This window comes from Pimephales promelas, chromosome 7, assembly GCF_988280905.1.
Source record: "Pimephales promelas chromosome 7, fPimPro1.hap1.1, whole genome shotgun sequence".
Taxonomy (NCBI): Eukaryota; Metazoa; Chordata; class Actinopteri; order Cypriniformes; family Leuciscidae; genus Pimephales; species Pimephales promelas.
In genome coordinates, this window is record NC_142775.1 from 31,408,067 (window position 1) to 31,427,852 (window position 19,786).

Below are 19,786 nucleotides of genomic sequence, written 5' to 3' on the forward strand. Positions count from 1 at the left end.
TATGTACATAATGATAAAGATTATTTAAGCTGAAGTATCTCACTTTAATATTGTCTTAGAAGAAAATATTCTTTTAGAGATTCCCATCATGGGATAATTTTATAGATTTAGTTGTTTTATATCATTTAATACATTTTATGAAATAAACAGATTATCTATCTATCTATCTATCTATCTATCTATCTATCTATCTATCTATCTATCTATCTATCTATCTATCTATCTATCTATCTATCTATCTATCTATCTATCTATCTATCTATATAACCTTATCATGAAGTGATCTTTAAAATTAATCAAGAACCCAGTTAGTCTAAAGAACTACATTGACTTGAGTGTAGTTACAATTTACCTTATAAGTCTACTACAAACTTTACAAAATCCTACTTATGATCAAGGTCTCACAAGAAATTAAATTTTTAAAAATATCTAGGTATGTCCATCAACATATATGGTGTACAGCTGAGATGTAAATATCAGTCACTCACAAGGACATCTTTATCCATTAAAAAATACCCAGCAGTTCTTTTAAAGCCCGTATGGGCGGGCATCATTCCTTTTACCACACTGTGCCTCAGGGTCCCAGGAAATGCCTCTAAATCATTGTTTCATATCTACAATGAAAATTAAAAATGACTACAAACTAAAGTGTCCCCAAGAGACTGTAAAGTCAATTTACACATGGATTAGGATTGACGTGCTCTGTCCTACTTTTGAAAGCCCTTGGAATTGGGTGGAATGATGTAACCTATCACGATCATGTATGTTTGCAGAGGAAACATAAAATGGCTGTCAGGATAATGGAATAATGACAGAGATCTGGAAGTGAGCGAAAGAGTGTTTACAAGCCTCTCACAGCCCACTGTGATTCAGTGCTAATGGCATTCCTGCAATGCGCCATTCGCTTTTGTGATGGGAAGGAAATTAGCAAGAAATAACATCAGAGTTTGTAACTAGATGAATTTTTACTTGCTTCTCAAACCATTTTTAACATAGTTCCTTTGAGGTTTGACAATTGTAACTGTCATTGCAGAGCCATTTACAGTATACAATCAATTAAAACATTCATTTTTATTGAAGGATGTTGGTACATTTTTCTTTTTTTCTGTCAAGTCCAATAAAGTTTTAAGTAGATAAAAACTGTAATCGATTTGACAGTAAAAAAATAAAAAATAAATAAATAAATAATGTATATTTGAATACTCAAAGCTCCATTAAATTGTGACAGATTTAAAAAAAATGCTGAAATGTGAAACACAAACTGCTTAGGTCAGTATGACCGAGACCTCATTTAAAGGGACCTGTAATTGTGCACAGCAAGGCTAAAGTTTAATCGCAATGAAACCGCACGTGATTTGGCAACGGTTACGATTATTTTATGCGCAGCTTGTCAGTGCAGCACGGCTGACCAGTAGTAAATACTGCTTCATCTGAAATCCAGAGGGCGCTCTCACTCAGACACGCCAAATATGCCCCACTGCAGAAGTACAATAACCATTCCAGGAAATCCCTATGGGCATCATCGCTGTAGCTGAATAAACAGAGATTGCTTTGATTAAACATGACTTATAAGCACATGACTGCCTTATTCTGTGTAAGAAGCCAAATCTTTGCACAGAAGGATGCTCAGCTGTCGTTATGAATTTAGTTTGGAGTAAAAGCATGTTATTAAATGTTGTCTTTTGTTGGACAAGAGGTTCATGGAAAGTTTGAATTCTTATATGACCCTATTTAAAAATGAATAAATGTGATTGTTTTGGTATTCCCACAAATTTAAAATATCAAATTTAAAGTGACTTCTTGAAACCAAAAATTCAGCACACATTGATATTTTCACTTTTATTTCATTAAATTTCAAAGCATGATATGAGAACGAATCGAGAACGAGCTGATTCTTTCCAAGGAACCTGTTGAACTGTATTGATTATTGTAAATGGAAATCATATTTAGGTCACATATGCCGGTTATTTGTCAACTAAATCTGTTGTAAAAGGGTGATTTGGAATGATATTTTATAAGGATATCTGTCCTTTTACTCGTCCTAATTAAATCGCTTGTTTTGTATACTTCATCCACCACTGTTGGATACAAAATGGCCCGTGTCTGCTGACTCAAGGCACAGTCCATTTTGCCTGGCATAAGATGGGATGCAATGAGATGATGTCAATTGTCACTTCAGCTCTTTCTGAGTGAAAAAGTCTCTGTTGGGAATTTGAATGGAATCAGAGAACTGACTAGTCATGATTGATTGATTGATTGATTTATTTTTTGTTATTAAGATTTTCAGCTCCTTCGAATAGCTGGGATGCTTTTTTTTCCACCCCAGTAAGCTCATTTTAACCTTAACATTGCCCCCGAATCCTCCTCCTCTTATTGTCGAAGACTGAACTCTCCCCTGATTAGAAAAACATAGCCTGGCCTCCAAAGCCCATATCAAAAACATGAAGAGTCCATGCTTGACTGGAACTCCCAATAGAATTCTGTCAAGTTTAGAGATAAAGAGAAACCTGATTTTCTGTTTTCTGGAGGAGAAGACAATTCATTTAAGAGATGAAAGGCTTAAGTCTCCTGTTATTGATGGTGGAACATGGAGGAATGTGGGGATACAAAAGAGCAAAGGACCGAGAGATGGATATGGAATGAGTGTGACCTTGAAAAATAATCCATTTATAGAGCATGTTCGAGACTACTTCAGTGAAAACATTAAAAAAGGGAAGTTGAGGTGAGAGAAATGTTTAATTTAAATAAGCTAGAAAATGGAATTTGGACTATTTAGGGCCGGTTCACATATCGCGTCTTTTGCGCGCTCAAGTTCGTTATTTCAAATGTAGGCGCACGGTATGCTCGCTCATAATGTAAGCGGTGCGGTCGCGGTGCGACGCGCTCGTTTTTTCCATGCGCGTCTGCGCCAAAAACAGCTCAACTTTTCAGAATACCGCAAGCGCACTATACGCACACAATAGGTCATGTGACAAAAACCAACTGAAGCGCAACTGCCCTGGCGCTTTGGAAAATGGAGAATGCGGCGTTTTCTACGCGTTTTTAGGCGCTATATGTGAATCCGGCCTTAAAGAGAATAGATTTTAAAAAGAAAAAAGAAAGGTGCTAAGAGTAGCTTAGCAATATGCTAACACCAGACTCAATTGAAATGCCTACAGCAGAACAGCATGTCAAATGTTACTTATTAGATTTCATTTCAGTTTGCTGTCTCAGAAGACAGCTGCCTATCTAGACTGTAGACAGCAATGCAGCTCACTAGGTTTTGGTGCTGAGCTAATGTGTTTCAAATGGTTGTATACACTATCTGAATGATTCAATATGTCTGTTTGTGGTGCCACTGATTGAATTCAGACCTCTAGAGACATCAATTTGTTGTGTGCACTTCTTACTATTAGCTTTATACATTAACATTGTCTAGGCTTGTCCATACTGCCTAGACCGTTGGCTCCCGTTGCCTATTATATTATGGCTAATGGATGACACCTGATGCAGAACATAATGCACTGTAGTGTGTAATGCAAGTTTCTCTAATGCATTTCATTACAAGTGAGCATTGGATATGATTTAACTCAAATTCAAGGAACAATAGAAGCAATTTTCTGTAGGGTTGGTTTATTTATCTGGCAAAAGATCCTTGGTGACAAAGTCCTCCATTTCTCAAACTCCCACCCATACACAGACCAACAACCCCCACATGCACTGAGGAAAATAGAGCTGTAAACCAGTCCCTCACTCACTGCCCTTTTCTCTCTTTGGCCTCCATCTCAGGTGATCCGATCACAAATAGCCATGTGTGGCAGATTCACAGTCTGTAGTAGAATTTCAATGGGTGGGTCTTCACATGCTTGTGTGCTGATTGGCCATTCTAAAGATGCATACATGCATATGTTTTTCAATTTTTTTTTTTTTAAAGCCACACAATTCCAGCAAAGTTTAAACCCCTTGTTTTGATGCAGTGGATGCTTTGGTAGTTGAAGTTGTTCTCTTAATTTCCACTTTCTATTCATCAAATCTGAAAAGAAAATGGTTTCTACAAAAATATTAAGCAGCACAACTGTTTTTATCATTTATAATAAGAATAAATATTCTTTTAGCAGCAAATCTGCATATTATAATGATTTCTGAAGGATAATTTGACATTGAAGACTGAATGGCTGCTGAAAGTTCAAGTTTACAAGTAAGTAAATTCAAATAGAAAACAGTTATCCATATTCCTTATCTTTTAATTTCTCATCTCCTGCTATCTTGCCTTTTTCTCTCCCGTCCTCTCCTTTCCCCATGCCTGGTTTCCATGGAAACGCCACATATGGTTCAAACAGCTGTTTTCCCATTTTCCCGTGACAGGTTGAATTTCGCCCACTCTTGCGCCCAGCATCAAGTCATAGGAAATACAGCAGGTTATTAACCAGCGGAGGAAAACACATATTAGCCTTATCCGGCAAGTGCCAACGGAACACATTCCAATAAATGTTCGGATAATTCCAAGAAGGTCCAGTTTCATTCCAGAATTGCTGATGTGAATATTAGACCATCTGTATCTGGTCCATTTGAGTCCTGTATATGTCTATTAATGATAACAGCATGTTAGGCTTTATGGTGGATTTGACCCAAATGAGTAAAAATGTGTTCCACCAGTAATAATGCACCCTAACTTGGGCAGGTGCAGTAGCACAACATGCTTCCAACCAGTGTGCAAAGACACCATTATGGGCTAACTGTGTCTGCTGACCTCTGTTAGGTCATGGCCAGTAAAGAGGCCTGACATACTGGCGGATGGTCTCTGGTGTTTCCTCTATTGCCTGCAGCCGGAGATTATTTAGAAATGTTTTTTTTTTTCTTTTTCTGAATGGTAACCCCAGCTATCAAGCAAGATATACAGTGAATGTTTAAAATTGTGGCCTCTTCCTCACAGAAAGCAACTGTATTACTTCAGAGGACTTGGAATGTAGCACACATGTTGTATGGGCCACTGTTATTAGGGGCAGTTGTGGCCATAGTTAGAGAGTCAGACTTGTAACCCGAACCCGAAATGTAGGTGGGAGAGTGAATGATAAGTTGCGTCTTCAACCTTCAATACCCACAACTGAGTAAGGCACCTAACCCCCAATCGCTCCCTGGGCACCAAAGCAAATGGCTGCCCGCTACTCCGGGTGTGTGTGTCCATGGTTTGCAGTGTGTGTGTGTGTTCACTCTTCACCGTTGTTAATGTTCCTGCCATAACTTAGATGGGTTAAATGCAGAAGACAGATTCTGAGTATGGGCCTTCACATCATATTAGGATGCTTTTATGAGATTCTTAGTCATATTATGGACTAATAGCTCATTTTAGAGCTAATAGCATTCAATGGTAAAGAGCAGCGCTAACATTCTGGTTGTTACATCCACCTGCTGGAGTGTCCGTAATCTGCTAACTCATGAGCTTCAATTCCCAGATCCCATTGCCTGAACTCATTATGCTGTGATTAGGAAACAACATGCAGGCCCCAGGCACTCAAAAATGGATAATGGGGTGAAGGCGAAGGTTAAAAAGCCTTTATTGAAACTGGCTTATTTCATTGTAAAAAGTTACAAGCCAACATGTTTCGACCCACAAATGGTCTTCTTCAGGGCCAAGTAACACACACAATGAGAATGGCCATTGGCCATTGAAGGCCATCAACCTTAACATCGGTTGAACAAAACAAAACAGACCTAGCTAAACTTCTTGGCAGTTTGCAAGCTATGTGCATTATCGCCATCTACTGGAATAGGTGTGATCACATTGGAAAAAAAAAAAAAAAAAAAAAAAAAAAACATTAGGCCTCTCTGACACAAAAGGGGGTAGAAAAACACATAATATATAAACAAACCACAATAATTACAACACATGTCAAACCAACGCTACCGTAACTAAGGACAAATCAATCAAATAAATTATAACAAAATATAAATAGCAAAGAAAAAGAACAAAACTCAAAAATGTAATACTCTGTCACCCCCATGAAATGGGAATACATGGTGCAGTCCAATTAGCCTTTCCCCTACTTAAACAGCTGAGAGTCAGTTGAAAATCCTTTTGCCTGTCACCCAGCCGGTGTGCTCTCCCCAGGAACTGGTAACTCAAAAAGAAAAGGTATTAACTTCACAGAACGTAAAGATAATGAACCTGAAATTAGCTAAATTGACAAACTTAACTAAATATGTGCACTCAAACAGAAAACCAAGTCAAATAACTAATAAAACTGTTTTTAAAACTAAAGTATGTGTATGTGTCCAGTTATTTATTTTGTACAATATGTAATGTGCTTAAAACAAATGAAGTTACCACCGTGAGTTGAAGTTTCCATGTGTGGCTGCTGGTGCGGCCATCACAAGTTGTAATGTTCCTGAATCTGAGGACCATAAATATTGTTGCATTAATATGTTGATTTTTTTCAAGCGAGGGCTTCTTGTGTGAAGTGAACAAGATTGATTGAAACATGATGAAGAATTTGCCCTTGATATGAGATACTTGTCTGGTGCTCATTAGAGCAAAAAAAAAAACTTGTGAAATTAAGCTCCCTGACCGCTAATGACTACAAATTGACCAAATTGATTAATAATGGGTCTGAGTGTGTAACTTGGATTGTATGTGAATAGCATTGATTGGACTGATGTTTCTGTATTAAAAGTGAATTAATTTTTGCACACTACGTGATCAAGTAGCTGTTTCAGCTGTAGTCGTATTCGCTCATTGTAGTTGCAAGTGTATTTGAAGAGTTCAGATGCAAAAGCCTTTTAAATGCCATTTGAAATTTTCTTCTTTAATGATGATTTTTTTATCAAACTTGTATATTTAAGTTCAGTAATTTCACTTAAATGTTGTTATTTAAGTGAAATTACTGAACTTAAATATACAATTTTGATAAAAATCATCATTAAAGAAGAAAATTTCAAATGGCATTTAGAGGCTTTTGCATCTGAACTCTTCATTTGTTTTCCCGTAATTTTTAAACTTTGTTCTCCTGGGCATTGTTTGAGTAATAGTGTGAGTGTAGTACACCTTGCTTAAAGCTGTTAGCTGTTGGCTTCTTGTTGCTCAAAGCATAATGGAGGTCACGTAGATGATTTTGCAGCATTCAGTGTTATTGAGTTAACGTACAAGCCAGCAACGCATATTGCTGAGTCAGATTGCTATAACACCTCATAAATATGAACGAGTGCTGACGGTATATTATTAGCATGAACTGCTCTACTTCACCACCACTACTCAGAGTGGGCATGTTCTCACGCATAAATAGGTAGTCCAAACACATCATCAGGGGTCATCTACAAGCACATCTGTTTGAGGCAGGAACTATTCCTGTGTGGGGCATAATATTGACGCTTGGGTAGAGTTGTATAACCAGAACGATCATTTCATAGTTGCATTGTAATTAACCTTCACTCTGTCCTGGCAAGTAGTGAGTCAAGCACATACTGTATGTACGTCATGCAGAAATCGCTCAGGTACAGATTTATTAGTTTAAGACCTATTGATCTGTCTTAGTTTATCTTTCCAATGAAGCTGGCAAGACTTGAGCCTGGCAGGCTTGTGTGATTAGCATTGATAGCATGTTTTGCAGTGGCGAAGGTTCATGTGATTTAAGATGCACGGCCATCATTGTGTTGTGGTGCTTGACAAAATTAGCTTCTTCGCAACATCAAGCTAATCTGGCTCACTGCATAGCAACTCTTTTATGACTGAACAGCCCTTAATTGCTTTGGCGTACATCAGACAGTGTCCTTTACAAGCCTTACACCCTGCCTCATTTCCTCTCTGGGATCTTCTTTCATTTTTATTTCCCTGTGTTGGCAGATCGGTATAATCCAAAGCGGTGTTCAATTTCCTGATGGGGATTGCTGAGTGATCTCTGAGATTCACCCATTTAGCCTCTGAGCCATCCATCATACTAGCGTTTGAGAACACACTTGCCGCAGCCAATATACTTGTACCATAGTCACAGCTGTCAAGGAAATGGAGAACGTTGTCCTTGTTGACTGTTACATGTAATTTACTGTTACCAGCAACTAAAACTAAACCGTGCTGTTAATCAATATTACACATTATGTAATTGTGTCTGTAAGGACGCATTCAAATACAGTGTAACCAAATTGTAATTTACTCACCATCATAATAAGGCATCAATATGTGCTTTTTAAGTACCTACCACTAATAGTCAGCCAATATGCAAGCTAATGAGCAAATAGTTAATAGTGAGAATTGGTCCCCAAACTAAGGTGTTACCAAAAACTCTGAACTATTTTTTCCCCCAACTGATAAATGATACAAACATAGATAGCCAATCAGAATCCACCCGACTTTAAAGAACTCAAGTTTGCCATGCCGTAGCATAATAAACATAATGATCCTTGGCGTTGGTGAGGATGCTAATATAGTTATCGTTGTTTTTCTCATTGTTCTTGGTTCTCGTTCTCACAGTACGTTTTTGTCTTCTTCCCCTTGTGTGTTTGTTTAAAATGGCTTCCTTTCTTGCGTAATGAGCCGTTGAATAGATATTCCTTTCGATATGCTTGAGTGCTTGCCAGATAGCCTCAGTAGGCTAACCTGCTGATGCTAACGTTTTTGTTTTTGTGTGCACATCTGTCTTTTCTTCACTCTTTAGTGATTTAAACCTCAGCTGAGATGATATGAGCCTCTGTAACTCTCTGTGTAAGCAGTTTTGTTCCTCACTGTGCCTGTTTGAGATACAATTCCAGACTAGTATGTTGTCACGCTATAAAGCTGAAAAATCCCTCAGGAATTTACTGACATTTGTATGAGTGTCTGTATGCACAATTTATCATTTATATTCTATCATCATATTTTGGATCAACATAGAGTCCCTTCCCTTCTGTACTGTGCTCATTTACAGTAAATGTCATGTAAGGAACACTCTTTTTGATGCATTTTAGTGGGAGTCATTATAAAGTATCTGATAGGTTCTTCAGTAATTAAATTCAATGAGGGTAGCCGTGTGTCATGTAGTGCACTTGAATTCAGGCCAGAGGGAAATACAGGATGAAACTGCCAATATACACTAGACACTGCCACAGACAATCAGTTAGTGGCTGTCAACAGTCTGATGGTTAAAGTCCCCGTGAACCGGAAGTTGCAAACGATTTTTCTCCAGTGCTGTGACGTATTTCCAAGTGAAACGGAATATTGAACAGAGGGCAGGGTTTTACTCTAGCGCTCCTCCTCTCCATCTCTCGCTCATAGCAAACGAACGGTTTGAGGGGAGTGGTTAAGCGTTTCCCCACCCAAGCTGTGAAACCTACGTCATCAGAAAAAGAAACCATTCCAGACCGGTTCAGATTTTGATTAAAGATTACCAAGGTAAAACATTTGTTTAATATATATTTACTTGCACGGATTAATTGTTCACCACAAGACTAGTAATATGCGCTAACAAAGTAAATAGGTTCAATTTTGATTTCACGGGGGCTTTAAGGTCAAAACAGACCAAGGCTGTATAAAGGCCTGTTCACAATAATAACAATACCTAGTATGAAGATAGCAATAATGATGTCAATATAAACATCCACAATGAATGTTAGCATTCTGTTTATTATGGTTTTGTCATTTGCTGCTTTAAATGCTTTAGCTTACTAGCTTAGCATCTAGCATCTAGCTTACTAAAGTCTGGTGGATTTTGATTGGCAGTCAATGTTTTTTTTTATCGTTCATTTGTTAGAAGAAAACGATATTGTTCCTCTGTGACTATCATTTTTATAGTTATTGTGCTTTCTTGGTGTTAATGGGCTTTTGGTCTGGTGAAACACCAGGCTAGTATTATTTTGGCAACATTTTATGTACTTTTTATGGAGAAGGTCGCTCTGTGAAAAATCTGTCTAAGATGGAGGACAAAGGGATATGTATATGTTATAAGACGTTCAGTGCCAACAAAAAATGATAAATGTTCAATACAGTGTTAGTGTGCTTAGCAACATGCTAACAATGAACTATTGTTCATCTAAGTAGTACTATTTGTTTCCATCTATGTGCGCCGTACGGGGTTTTGAAGTTACTTGCGAGATTCCATTTCATTCAGGATGGTGCCTTACGAGACTGGAGCCTGTGTAGGCATTAGACCGCTTGACGGCACTCTAGGTACTCCAGTGTCTTTAGAGATCCTAACAATTCATCATTTCCTCACTATGTGTAGAGTGGATCACAAAGATTTTGTGAAGTATTCATTTTTGCATATATATTTATCCGTCTTTGCTTTTTTTTTTTGTTCCAGTGCTGAGGCTGCTGAAGGAGGGAGCTGACCTGAACACAGTGATTTCCTCAGGAGGATCTCTGCTCCATCTGGTAAGAACATAAGGACAAGCTCTGACAAATTCAGATACATGTGTATTGCCTCTTGAGATGATATTCACTCTGACTCTGATGTCCTCTGCAGGAATTCTACCTGTCCCTTTTTAATGCAGTGCCACAATACTCCGTTCCTTTTACTTCTGAGGTCCTCTACAAATTATTACATAGTTTTAAAATAATTGTATAATATGTACTGACTTTAAATTAAGAATGGACAAGGCATGTTTGAAGCCACACCTGGGATATACCTTTAAAGATATTCAGGCATTTTAGACCATTTTTATATTTAAAAATGAATAAAATTAAATTGATTTACTCAACCTGACTGGTTCAAGGTTTTGATATAACAAAATAATGCACTTCATTTGAGGTCACTCCTTGGCTGTTTGTGGTCAAAACTGAAATGGAAAAATTTTTTTTTGAATTGTTTAGGAGGGTTGAAGACGCGAGTAAGGGACTGCGTGGAAAGTGCAAACTTTTGTTCAAACACTATAAGCAATTTTCAACACTTGACAAGCTATAATTCTGGTTATGGGTGTTCCGTTGGCAAAAATCTCTGCCTACGGTTTACCAATAACAACTGACTGGGTCATTTGACCAATCGCCGCAGATTTGCGTCACTCAAAGGAGGTGTTTGGGAAAATGAATCGTTGAAAAAATCATTTGGGAGTCGTTGAGCAAATCAGTTAAAAATAAATGCATTTTATAAGACAATCTTTGCATGCACGTTAAACTGTTTTTGGGAACTCCTAAAACAAAAATAGGAACATTTCCAATGCTATGATAGGGGCTCTTTAATTAATTTTCCTTTTTGGACAGTTTCTGGTTATATATGACACCTACATGTTCTGTTCAATGCCTGCTCGTCAACTAAATGGCTGGCATCCATTACATTCCCTTTAGTTGGTTCATTGTAACTCTGGGAAATATTTGACATTATTTGGTGACACTGACTGTAATAGACCTGGTCCAGTGTGTGTGAGCCCTACACTCAAGCAAGATGGATGATTCAATTTTTGTTAGTTCATTTTGTGACCATAGGAGACTTAATGTAAAGGGTTCACTAGGGTATAGTACAGCTAAACAGAAACAAATTCAATTTCAGTGGTAATTGGATATAGTTTAATTAAGTCTTGGCACTCTCAAGGACTTAGAGATGCTCAAACAGAAAACAATACATTTTATGGTGCGAAATATGAAATCAGCCATTCATACCCAATGCAATATATGCAGTTAACTTTTTAATTACAATTTTGATTATTGCACCTCTAACTGAATTTCGCCTCTGTGCAATTAATGTCATTACTAATGTGAAAAGGGGTAAAAAAAAATTAATCCATTTAAATGTCTCATTTAAATGCATAGTAGAATAGCTATATTATCTGAATAGATTTCATCACTTAAGAACTTACATTGGGTGCAAAAAGTACTTGAAGTCAAATCAAAGGTGTACTTAATGTTTTTCAGAGCCATTTTTGCAAAGACTTAACATGTTCTCATGATAATTCATTTGATGCTCAAGAAACATTGTGAAAGCACTTTATTTTACAGTCCTATTCTGCATGCTATGTGCTAATATTAATTACATTAACTTGGTAATAACTAGGTTCTAACTCCGAACGTAAAACATCTAACATCAACTCATGTAGTTGCTTTACTATTGCCCAATATTTTCTTTGGTCTCTTAGGTAAAATGCATTTCTTCTTATTGCACTTAAAATCAGCTGTTCGATTAAATATATTTGTGAAAACCATTATTGGTCAAATATTTTGGGATATAGAGATTCCTGTTAGATTGCTCCACTGTGACTGGGAATGCTTTATCTCTACATCCTTTTTTTTCTTTTGTCTCTGCAGTGTGCCCGCCATGACAATGTGTTCGCAGCAGAGATTTTGATAGAGAAGGGACTGAACGTCAACCTACAGGATGAGGACCTCTGGACCGCCCTGCATGTGGCCTGTGCCTGTGATCACGCAGATATGGTGCTGCTGCTACTGCTGGTGAGGAATACAATTCAAGTCTATTTAATTCAAATGTAATTGGCGCTTTACGAATACACTGCACACAGACACCATCAAATTTTTAGCCCATATTTATTAGCTTTGAGATCATATATGCTAGTGTACTTTAATTTTCACTTTAAAGTATAACAGATACACACATACTGACAAGTGTTTCAAGTGAGTTCAAATCTTAATGATTTATCTTGCATTCAGGGGCATTTACAAAATCAAAAATATGCTGTAGTTAACAGAACGCTTTCTTTAGGGATTACAGGGCCAAGACAGAAAAGAAAACCACTTGTCAAGTGTTTTAATGGGGTTTTAAAGAGAATTCTTATTTCTCTCCGACTGTGTCATCTGTGACACCTCTCTTTAATACGATTAAGAGGTTTGTGTACTGAAGGATGAAAGCAAACATGAGATGGGACAGATGAAAAACACGACTGCCTACCTCTCGGCTCTCTCACCAGGTTATTGAGAATTTAATGAGCTTCTTGGCACACCACACCCCTGACCAGCCTTGATAGATGTGTGTGTTTCAGTTACTTATAGCCTGTGTAATTGGCGAGCACAGATGGAGCATTTTGGAGCTTCACATATCATTATGTGGCATACAGCAAACAGGATATGTTATTGTATTTTTGCATTTCCATAGTAAATGGTGACAGAACTACCTCTAAAGTCAAACATGTCGAGTTGCAGTCGAATGTAAAAAAAAAAAAAAAAAACGAAAAAAATAAAGAGGCACATACGTCTCTCCTGCAGGAGGAAATCTAACTAACAGCTTAGAGTAAAGTTCTATCATATGTTGGACATGCCGGATCAGATGAGCGTAATCCTCCACAGTGCTGACAGATCCAGGCAGGATCAGGATTTCCCTGCGTCTTTAGACGGGCTGTGTTTAGCCAGCACGCAATCATGTCAGATCGCTGACTTTACCACAACAAACACAGGTGATTTAACTTGCAGTGACAGAATGTCTTCAGTGTTTCTGGAACAGGGATTTTTATATTTTGAGGCTTCTTGAAATACTGTTTGCAACACTTTTTACTTTTGGATTTGGTTGGATTATGAAAGTGATCATTTTTGAATTGTATTATCAAGTGATTTTTAGAGCCCAAAACTTAAAGGAGAACTCCGGCGAACAATGAACCTTTGGTCTAATAAAACATCGGTACATAGTCAATCGTTCTCTGAGATTTTTTTTTTAATGATAATCGAATGTAAAGAGTTTTATCTCTAAAAACTGTTTAGTGTATAATGCTAGTAATGGGGGCATTGACTAAGTAAAAAGAAATGGCTAGTTTATACCACTAACAAGGCTCAAAATAGCCCCACACTAACGCAATAACATAATGAGACTCCATACACGCAAAACGAAGCATTGAGAATTTTGTAAGTGTACAGACCGTTTAATAAGAAGATACTTGAAGACAGTTCACTTGGCATTCACAGACAGGAGCCATCTTAAAAAATAGTCTTGATAAGTCAAACCACTAACGTCATGCTGAGTGATCTGAACTGTATGAAGTTCAACAAACTTCTGAACTGTATGAGCGGCGTTCGGGGATCGACTTATCGAGACTATTTTTTAAGATGGCTCCTGTCTGTATACGCGAAGTGAACTGTCTTCATAAAGTATCTTCTTATTAAACGGTCTGTACACTTACTTTATTTTTACTTACTCAATGCCCCCATTACTAGCATTATACGCTAAACAGTTTTTAGAGATAAAACTCTTTACATTCGATTATCATGAAAACAAATCTCAGAGAACGATTGACTAGGTACCGATGTTTTATTAGACCAGGGTTCATTGTTCGCCGGAGTTCTCCTTTAATTTGCCAGAACAAGATTTTCTATTGAGGAAAAAGGGACATTTTGTTTTGTTTGTCAATTACACCAAGCCATATTGTGATTTTGGTGTTTTTGTTATATTGTGCTGCTCTAACCAGAACACTTATATTGACTCCCGCTTGAATTTACAGACAGTTAAGACACAAGTGTGTCACTGTTGTTCTTTTCGCTGTTGTGCCAGTCAAAAGCTCACTCTGTGTGCGTGTCAGTGAAAGCTCAAAGTAACAGGGATATCTGGGTTATATTTAGAGCTGTGACTTCAAAGAGCGTCTTTCCTGAGGAAAATTTCTTCTCCAAATGTTAGACTGGAGAGAAGGAGCTCAAGATTTTCTGCCTATTGCCTCCAGTCCAGCACAGCATGCAGATGTAGCCTGTTTGCTATGGGCACCGATAGGCTATGAATGATTGGGTCATATTTCTCAAATGTGCGGTTTATTTATTTGCAAAAAAACGTTTTTAATTTGCAAAAGTGGCTTTTTCGACACAGCTATTTGGTGAGTATTACACCAACTGATTATTTTGGTGGAAATCTCACCGTCTTTTCAATATCACTCATCAAGAATGGATGAGAGAGACATTTCTCTGAAACTTCCTGGCACAAATTTGGCACCAAATGCCCTTGGTACTGTAAGTTAAAATCACTATAAATAACGTTTGAGATTTTGTTAATATCAGCAATAACATCAAACTTGTTGGATTTTGTCGGAGAGTTGGAAAGGCTGTTAAATCAGCAGGGCTATGATTCACTGCAGCCCTTACATAATCTAAAATTGACTTAAAGTGGGAAAAGGGACCTTTATAACATGCATTTGTCATTGAACAGCATATCCTCCACAGATTAGGAGCATTAGGGTGTAAACAGAGAATGAATCAGTGTGTTTATCTCTAAAGAGAATCTAAAAAGGAATATGCCAGGGGAAGATATTCGCCCCCTTCAATCCAATCCCATTTATAAAGATTCCTACACAAGCTGTTTCTCATCCAGTGAGCTTCTTCATCCTTCAAATTAATGACTGAATCATCTCATTATTATCAAGAGGGAATGGAAGCTGTGCCAGCTCACACATCACACATGAAGCCACATTTGCTGCATTTAGACCTCAGGTGAAAATACAGATCACGATCTTCATATATTCATGGAAAATACACAGTGAGTTCTCTAAGTTCTGGCTATTTTTATTCTGAATGTGCGCTGTGGAGACACAAGCTATGTCTGCTCTACTTTCAGTGTGCGTGTGTGTGTGTGACTTCAGACCACTTTTGACCTGATTTTCATTGGAGCGTGAAGCAGCAATCCATGTGCGCCTGCCAGCTCACTTCAATCTCAGACCTCCTTTAGGAATACTGGACAAAAATACACTACTACTACTACTACTACTACTACTACTACTACACAACACCTGCATTCATTTTTGTTAGCTATACTACTAATACTACTACTACAACACTGCTGCAACACAACACCTGCATTCAGTTTTGTTTGCTACACTACTGCTATTACAACGCAACACCTGCATTCAGTTTTGTTAGCTACACTACTTCTACTACTACTACATTTTTACACAACACCTGCATTCAGTTTTGTTAGCTACACTACAACAACAACACAACACCTGCATTCAGTTTTGTTAGCTACACTACAACAACAACACAACACCTGCATCTAGTTTTGTTAGCTACACTACTACTACACAACACCTCCATCCAGTTTTGTTAGCTACACTACTACTATTACTACAACACAACACCTGCATTCAGTTTTGTTAGCTACACTACTACTACAACAACACAACACCTGCATCCAGTTTTGTTAGCTATACTACTACTACTACTACTACTACTACTACTACTACTACTACTACTACTACTACTACTACAACACCTGCATTCAGTTTTGTTAGCTATACTACTAATACTACTACTACAACACAACACCTGCATTCAGTTTTGTTAGCTACACTACTACTACAACAACACAACACCTGCATCCAGTTTTGTTAGCTATACTACTACTACTACTACTACTACTACTACTACTACTACAACAACACCTGCATTCATTTTTGTTAGCTATACTACTAATACTACTACTACAACACTGCTGCAACACAACACCTGCATTCAGTTTTGTTTGCTACACTACTGCTATTACAACGCAACACCTGCATTCAGTTTTGTTAGCTACACTACTACTACTACTTCTACTACTACTACATTTTTACACAACACCTGCATTCAGTTTTGTTAGCTACACTACAACAACAACACCTGCATCTAGTTTTGTTAGCTACACTACTACTACTACTACTACTACACAACACCTCCATCCAGTTTTGTTAGCTACACTACTACTATTACTACAACAACACAACACCTGCATTCAGTTTTGTTAGCTACACTACTACTACAACAACACAACACCTGCATCCAGTTTTGTTAGCTATACTACTACTACTACTACTACTACTACTACAACAACAACAACAACACCTGCATTCAGTTTTGTTAGCTACACTACTACTACTACTACTCAACACAACACCTGCATTCAGTTTTGTTCGTTACACTACTGCTTTATTTTTACACAACACCTGCATTAAGTTTGTTAGCTACACTACTACTACTACTACATTTTTACACAACACCTGCATTTCAGTTTTGTTAGCTACAGTACTACTACTACTACTACTACATTTTTACACAACACCTGCATTTTAGTTTTGTTAGCTACAGTACTACTACTACTACTATATTTTTACACAACACCTGCATTCAGTTTTGTTAGCTACAGTACTGCTATTACATTTTTAAACAACACCTCAGTTTTGTTAGCTACAGTACTACTACAACTACTACTACTACTACTGTAAATATCATAAGATTTTAGTTGACTAAAATCTACAGTGGTGTGAGTAACTTTTAATTGTAACGACGCATCTCGTGCATGATGCTGCAAAGATATGAGCAGAGAGCGCCACACTCAAACATATACCACTAGCGCATGTTTGCATAGAAAAACAATGTAAAAGCAGTGCAGTGAAATGCAGACTGCTTTCTGTGATTGGCTCCTTACACTGTTCATTTTTAGCCATTTATTTGTATATACAATACAGTATGTAATAAATTGACATAAGGCATGTGTTCTATTTTGCAAAAATGTATCTATATTTCTGAATGTAAACCAGCTACATCATGCCCCTCTTTGTATCTGTTTGTTTCTGTGTTTGTGCTGCTGCACTTTGAAACATTCTCTTTGATAGTACTCACAACAGATTTAGCGCGTGTGGGAACCACTCCTCTGTGCTGTATGAATGAATATTTCTGAAAGTAGGCCTCATTTGCATAAAAGTATGCAAGTCAGTTTGAGCAGAGCTCTCGTACGGCGGAGATAACGTGAAGACTTAATTAACTGCAAGGAGACGTGATCCTTGCACACACACATTTTCCATTCGTGAGTCTGAAGGTTCCTTAATGGTGAACATGGCCTTGCCTCTTTTTAAAACAAACCTTTCACACACAACACAATCATTGTGCTGACACCTCTTTTGGTGTCTGATGCACCGAGAAAGCACACAGTCATTATCTTTGAGAAGAAAAGCACAAGATCATGTACAAGATCATGTTTTTACTGCAGTATTTGTACAGCAGTAAACAGTGTAAAAAATACTAGTTTTGCTTAAATATGCACATAAACACTGAATGGAATAATGGCAATTTGACTTTCCTTTTTCAGTTATGTTGAAATGTACCCTAATTAAGTTAAGTCCATATCTGTTCTTGACATTTACAGTCTGACAATGGTGAATGGAGAAGCATCAGGGATTGCCATATAAAATATTAAATTGTAGTTTTCAGTAAACTGTAGTTTTTAGTAAACACATGCTAGAACACTAATGTACTGAGAGAGAGGAAGCTTTGAATAGGAATCCTCCTTTCTGTATCCAGGGCAGTTTGATTGACACCTTAAGCCTGACTGACATGTCATTGTTTGATTAGCTGTTCGTCAGAGGCTTACACAAAATGACTGTGAATTAATTCAGCTTTGTTTGACTCTTGAATGGTTTTGAGATGATAATAATAATAATAATAATAATAATAATAATAATAAAAAAAACATGGATTCTCCTCAAACAAGCCCCTTTAACCTTTTTGTCTCTGACTGTAACTGCGGGTGAGTCCCCCTGCTGGAGAAAGGGTTGTCTCCGTTGCCATGGATACACATTTTCTATCTTCTCTGTATTACTTTTCATTGGCCTTTCTGTTTTTTCTCCATTTCACATCAGTTGCAGGACATGCAGCCGTGGCTTGTCTTCCACCATTTAGTTAGCGAGAATCTCTCTAAATATATTTCCAGTTTTCATCTGCCGAGTTTTCTACGGTTGAATCTCGTGAATATACACTCATCTAAATGATAATTAGGAACACCATACTAATACTGCCATGTGATTGGTTGATTAAATATTTACATTAATGAGAAATTGAACAGGTGTTCCTAATAATCCTTTAGGTGGGTGTAGGTTAACATTACCCTAAAATATGATAAAAACAATAATATAAATATATATATATGGAGAGTTCAGATGCAAAAGCCTCTAAATGCCATTTGAAATTTTCTTATTTAACGATGATTTTTATCAAACTTGTATATTTAAGTTCAGTAATTTCACTTAAATAACAATTAATAGGTAATTATCATTGCCATTTAAGTGAAATCACTGAACTTAAATATACAAGCTTGATAAAAATTATCATTCTAGAAGAAAATTTCAAATGGCACTTAGAGGCTTTTGCATCTGAACTCTTCATATACTGTATATATATATATATATATATATATATATATATATATATATATAAAAGATTAACGAAAATAGAAAATGAGTGCCTGTCATTAGGACCATTAATATTTGTTGCATCGTGATCATTTAATATTTTCAAAGTGTTTTTTATTAGATTTTTAAGAATAAAATGTATTTATTTAATTGATATTTGGTACAGTAGCAATTTGTGATATCACTATACTAATATGTGAATGTATATGAAGTTATTTAAATTCATAAATTTGACACACAACAGTACAAATGATCATTATCCTAGATTAATAAATGAAGAGTTCGGATGCAAAAGCCTCTAAATGCCATTTGAAATTTTCTTCTTTAATGATGATTTTTATCAAACTTGTATATTTAAGTTCAGTAATTTCACTTAAATGGCAATAATAATTACCTATTAATTGTTATTTAAGTGAAATTACTGAACTTAAATATACAAGTTTGATAAAAATCATCATTAAAGAAGAAAATTTCAAATGACATTTAGAGGCTTTTGCATCTGAACTCTTCAAATGTTATTCATTTTGTTCATAATGCATAATGCGTATTAAACCGTAATACAATTACACAAAAAAAAATATTATTCACAGTCTTTTAACACTTACACTACAAGTTTGTTTTCAAGTTTCTATTTATTTACTAAACACTCACATAATCAGTTTGTATACAGACTTATATAACATGTTTATTTTTGTATGTATTTATTTATAAATCCGCATACATACGAATATACAAATGCCACAAATTAGGAATGGTTTACAATTTATGTACA

The 19,786-nt window shown here is 36.7% G+C and overlaps 1 protein-coding gene across 7 annotated transcripts in view; it reads left to right on the forward strand.

Moving 5' to 3' along the window:
• The window catches only part of myo16 (myosin XVI), a 166,552-nt gene that overhangs the window by 37,425 nt on the left and 109,341 nt on the right, over positions 1 to 19,786 (forward strand). For 5 of the 7 annotated variants that reach the window (XM_039683123.2, XM_039683120.2, XM_039683121.2 and 2 more), the window contains exons 3-4: positions 10,245 to 10,315; positions 12,179 to 12,322. In XM_039683123.2, coding sequence (XP_039539057.2) covers positions 10,245 to 10,315; positions 12,179 to 12,322 — 215 coding nt within the window. Of the gene's footprint in view, positions 1 to 9,071; positions 9,338 to 10,244; positions 10,316 to 12,178; positions 12,323 to 13,896; positions 13,982 to 19,786 lie in introns of those variants that run through there. The other 2 variants (XM_089133335.1, XM_089133336.1) reach the window with 2 other exon arrangements.